At 48.3% G+C, this 4,836-nt stretch overlaps 1 protein-coding gene across 2 annotated transcripts in view; it reads right to left on the bottom strand.

Moving 5' to 3' along the window:
- Positions 1-4,836, bottom strand: part of LOC113204327 (transcription factor Ken 1) — a 47,121-nt gene that overhangs the window by 17,749 nt on the left and 24,536 nt on the right. Inside the window, exon 1 of one of the 2 annotated variants that reach the window (XM_052274989.1) lies at positions 4,267-4,460. The exons of the other annotated variant lie outside the window; for it this stretch is intronic. Within the exon in view, the coding sequence (XP_052130949.1) occupies positions 4,267-4,371 (105 nt within the window). The 5' untranslated portion in view covers positions 4,372-4,460. Of the gene's footprint in view, positions 1-4,266; positions 4,461-4,836 lie in introns of those variants that run through there. 2 annotated transcript variants of the gene reach the window in all.

Consider the following 4,836-nt stretch of genomic DNA (forward strand, 5'->3'; position numbering starts at 1 on the left):
GGGGGGGGGCAACGAGGCCCTGATTTATGTCGGACAGCGGTAGCGAGGTGGGTGTGGCCACACTGTGGCCACACTGTGGCGGTGCTTGTTGGCCAATGCGGCACGTAATCAGAATTATAATACCGCGTGATGTGGTGCGTACGGCGCGGCGTGGCTCGCGTCCAGCCGAGAGCAGCGCGTGGTGGAGCCTCGCGGAGCAAGACACCTGGGCTGGATCATTGATTGTGCGAGGCAAGGCCGCGGTGCGTTTGTGTCGGAGCCACCTGCACAACACAAGAGTGCAGCACAACGCACACCAGTGCCCTCCTCCTCCTCCTACTCCTCCTGACGTCATAAATTTTCATGAAAACGCAGTTTAATTTTCCTTTCCGTGCTCGCGCGTGCGGAGCTTTATGCAGCGCTCCCCTTGTGTTTGTTGGTGACGGAGCTGCGCCGCAATACTAATCGTAAAAGCATCGCAGCGCTCCCCGTGTGTGGTTGTGCTGCGGGGGCCCAGCCCAGTGCTTGCGCAGATTGGATTCAGATCGCTATCGCTTGCTTTCGGGGGCTTTTCACTGGACTTTGATTAAAATCGTTCGCGGCTCGAATCACAGCAGCAGAGCGCGTTCCGATAATTTTCTGTTTAATCATCAGAGAGCATGATGTTGATGACGATTTTAATTTTACAACAATATTTGAACAATTCAACAAGAATAATCCTACAGAAGAGGGCAGCAGAACGTCACGTGGTGGGACGCTTGCACTGCAGCGGCAGCGGCGTGCTTATCTCCCGGCCTGGGTGAGAGTGTCCAAGAGGTCAGACGGTGAGATAGCGACGCCCACAATTTCTCCCGCAATTTCTCTGATTCTTTCTTCTTCTCTTTCGCTTTATTACCCATTTCCCTCACGCAAGATAATGTTTTGTTTACACTCGGCGAGAACGTGCGGGCCCGCCTCTGCACTCTCCGATAAGCCCCGGCACTCACTATCGAACTGCTTGTTTTGTTGCGCTCACAATTATCCACAAGTGGAAATGGAAGTTGTTGTGAAACTTGACTTATCGATTTCAAACGGTCACGAGCTCACGGCACAATGATCTGTTGTGTGGAACGCACCTGGGCTCTAGAGCCCGCATTTCGTGCAGTTGTTAAGCTTGAGCTGTCACCAAAAAGAAAGACAAAATAGCCGTGGCCCGTCGTTTTACAAACAACCCTCTAATCTTTGAGAAGGAAAGTAAAAATAAAAAATGAATTGCCCATTGTCTTCTCTTATTGATATAGATAACGTATGGACCCCCCGACAGGGGTTCAAGACGTTCAGCAAACAAATGCAGAGGAAAAACTTTTTTAACCATTTCCTTTTTAATGGAGCTGTTTAGTTGGGAGTTAATTTCGTGGATCAAACCAAAATATCTGAGCATATCTTTATTACTGGAATTTATAGAGTACTTCTTTGTCTCATCTAGTAAAACAGACATGGGATTTATCGTTATCCAATGAGTATTTTCGCCGCTCAATTGAAGCAATGATTATGAAATATTTCTGGAATATCGCTCCAAAGAAGGGGAGTTTTTGGAACACTGATTTATTTAGATGTCACCATGTTGCATGTCGCTCAAAAAGAGCGATGAAAGCAAGCTTGCTCTCCCATAAAGAACGACATTGCGCTCTTCCAACAGCTTCTTGAAGAGCGAATTCCTGATCTTTGTCATTTCTTGATGCGCGATGCATGTTATCGCATTTCTGCGAAAGAAAATCCAATGATGCCTTTTGCATTCGAAGCCCCGTTGCCATACCAAGTAAGTGCGACACTGTCAACGATTACCATTCACGAAAGAGTCTTGCAATCGGCTGATTACACGGTCAATACAATGTCTCAGTTTTTGAGGGAAAAGGGAAAACTTTGAGGAACTCCCCTAGTTTGACAAAAACTCCTCAGATTTCGAGGAAGTCTCCTCAAAGAATGTGGTATTTTTCCTCATTTTTTGAGAATATTCCTCAAAATCTGAGGCGAGATCGAAGGACTCTTCCTCAAACATGGAAGTTCCTCAAAGTTTTCCCTTTTTCTTCAAAAAACGAGACATTGTTTTTACCGTGTATACGCAGCATCCCGATTTTACTTATTTTTCCCCGCGTTTTTTCCTTTTGTCATTTGGGACTACTTCAGGGAATAGGAAAAGAGGGGGCACACTGAGATCTGTAGTGTGCAACGGGTAAGCACTTATTGCGAGCGTTAAAAACCCCGTACATCATACCTGCACTGTAAAATGGTTGGCGTCATTTAACGCCAAATTATTGGCGTCCTTTAAAGAACGCCAAATATTGGCGTTATTTTCCGAAAAACGCCAAATATTGGCGTCTTTTAACGCCAAATATTGGCGTTCTTCTACTTCGAACGCCAAATGTTGGCGTCTTTGAACGCCAACTTCTGGCGTTATCACAGAACGCCAATTCTTTGGCGTTAAAAGACGCCAACCAGTTTAGAGTGTGTTTTTCTGCAATCACTTGCAAGTGCTGAAAAAGTTAGTTACAGGTAGGAGTTCAACTTTTCAGTGCAACATATTAGCCTGTACACCGAATAGAGAGTATTCAGTGCAGGTGCACCTGCAGGCTGTGGACTCGTCCGGTCCCCTCTCCGAACGTTTTCTAACGCAGTGCAAACTTCAGCACAAGTGTTCCTAGATTTACAACGATCGGTTTGTTCGAGGTCCACCATCTTCTCGAAGCGAATTATTGTGTTTCAGAGAAAGTCATCTAAGAACCGCGTCATCTCAAGTGCGACACTTATCCGAATTCCATTTGTAAGTGGACCTATACTTGGTACCACCCACTATTGGAAATGCCTTTTTCCTGCGAAGGGGCCTCAACTCTCAACTCTTAAGCCCCACTCGGTCTCGGTTCCTTCAGCGCATTTCTTTGTATAACTGCTCAAGTGCGACACTTATCCGAATTCCATTTGTAAGTGGACCTATACTTGGTACCACCCACTATTGGAAATGCCTTTTTTCCTGCAAAGGGGCCTCAATTCTTAAGCCCCACTCGGTTCCTTCAGCTCATTTCTTTGTATAACTGTTATCAGAGATTGCAATAGTTCGCGTACTTTCGCTGGCCACCGCCTTTGCGTCAGCCCCGTGCAGGTATGTAGTTTGTTTTGACAGTGTGGGTGGAGGTCAAGCGCACGCACGCCCGTTGCGCGACACATTTGACACCTGCCCGCCTCTACGGTTGCGTAAGGCGCGCGCTCCCGCACAGCGCACAGCTGACCGAGCTGACCCTGCCCCCTCTCCCCCGCCCGTCCGCGTATTGTCCTTTCGACACCCTTGCGTGAGTCCCTTCTCCGCCGATCACCTACTCCCATCATACCATACCTCGTCCATTCGGACTAAAACAACACGTGCGAAAATTTCGTCAGAAGAGAGAACAAACAATTAAAAAAAAGGCGGGCGGAATGTCGTTCTCTGCGCGGTGAGCGTGAGGTGAGGTCGACACTGAGCTGGGCTCTCAGGCATGGTTGCCGAGGAATCCTAATTTTCGATATCCTTCACAAAATAAACCTGCCTAAATCCATCAAAGCATTTCTTCATCGCTCTGTTAGAGCAAACTTTCATGTAATTGACTTAAAGCAAGTTGTATCCGTAACGTAAAACGACTCATATGGAGTGACGAGAACAATTGTCGCTCTCTGGGGAGTGATTATAGGTTGGATTCGAAATATCGTTATTCTAAAAGCGATAAATGTTGCTTCTGTATTTTCAGTGCACAGCGCGTGGGGGGGTTCTAAATTATGCCAAGAACTACGATATAAGTGCTCATTTTTGACGGTTTTGTTTCCTAGTTTGCTTGGGACGAATTGCATTTGCACCAGACTGTTTGCATCCTAGCCGCAAATTGTCTTAAAAATATTTTATACCACAAATTTGCTCCAATCAAACAGATACGTACAGAAACGATATTTACACAAAAACAACCTTTCTTTGCCCATACATTTAGGGAAACTCCTTGATTTAGAATTTCCACCTTGCAAAAGCATAGCGAAGTTAAGCAAAAATTTACCTTAACTCAACGAAGACACTTACTTAAGAAATGTTTTCTTTAACTATAGACATTACTTTTAAACAAGAAAATTATATCCCCAATTCTTTTTCAAAGGGAACTGTTTCTAGGATGTGTCTTGGCATAATTGCCCATTTCTGCTTAGTGTGGTGTTGGCTGTGAGGCAACGGTTCAAAGAGGTCTCGTTCGTTTGTAGTTTGCACGCCGGAACCGAACGCATGACCCGCTCACTCACCGCCGGCAGGACGACGAGGTCCTCTATTGGTCTCATGTCGCCGACGTGGTCCTGGAAGGGAGGGCGGCGACGTGTCGCGTGGAGCACCGTGCGGTCTGCGCTCATGTTGATCACTGCGGGCCGCACGGTGGCGGGCCCGGCCCCGGGCCTTCCGCCTCCGCCAGATTAGGCCGATAAAGGGACAGACAGCCCCGTGGGCCGGCCGTGGGCCCCCTGCCCCCCCGGGCACTGGGGGCGAGGGGTCGCGGCGGCCGAGTGGGCGCCCCCCGCGACGGGGGCGGCACAGGGTGACCGGCGGGCGGTTAGAAAAGAAAGAAGAGCACACAAGATGACCGGGGGGTCATCAAGATGTGCAGACACTTTGGTAGAAAGTCGACGAGAAAGTCAAATCATAATATCATTATTTTTTCCGCAGTGACGACAGTTGTTGCAGACACCCAGACACCCCTCTAACCCGCGTGGAGGGCAGGGCCGGGGCACGGGCCGATGTGATGGACTGTCTGACCTCAGCGCGTCGTGGCACTGCTCCCCAATCTTTTGCGAGGCCGGGAGGGCGGGGGAAAAGGGGGA

The sequence above is a fragment of the Frankliniella occidentalis genome, unplaced genomic scaffold, assembly GCF_000697945.3.
Source record: "Frankliniella occidentalis isolate FOCC.00 unplaced genomic scaffold, Focc_3.1 Scaffold485, whole genome shotgun sequence".
NCBI lineage: Eukaryota > Metazoa > Arthropoda > Insecta > Thysanoptera > Thripidae > Frankliniella > Frankliniella occidentalis.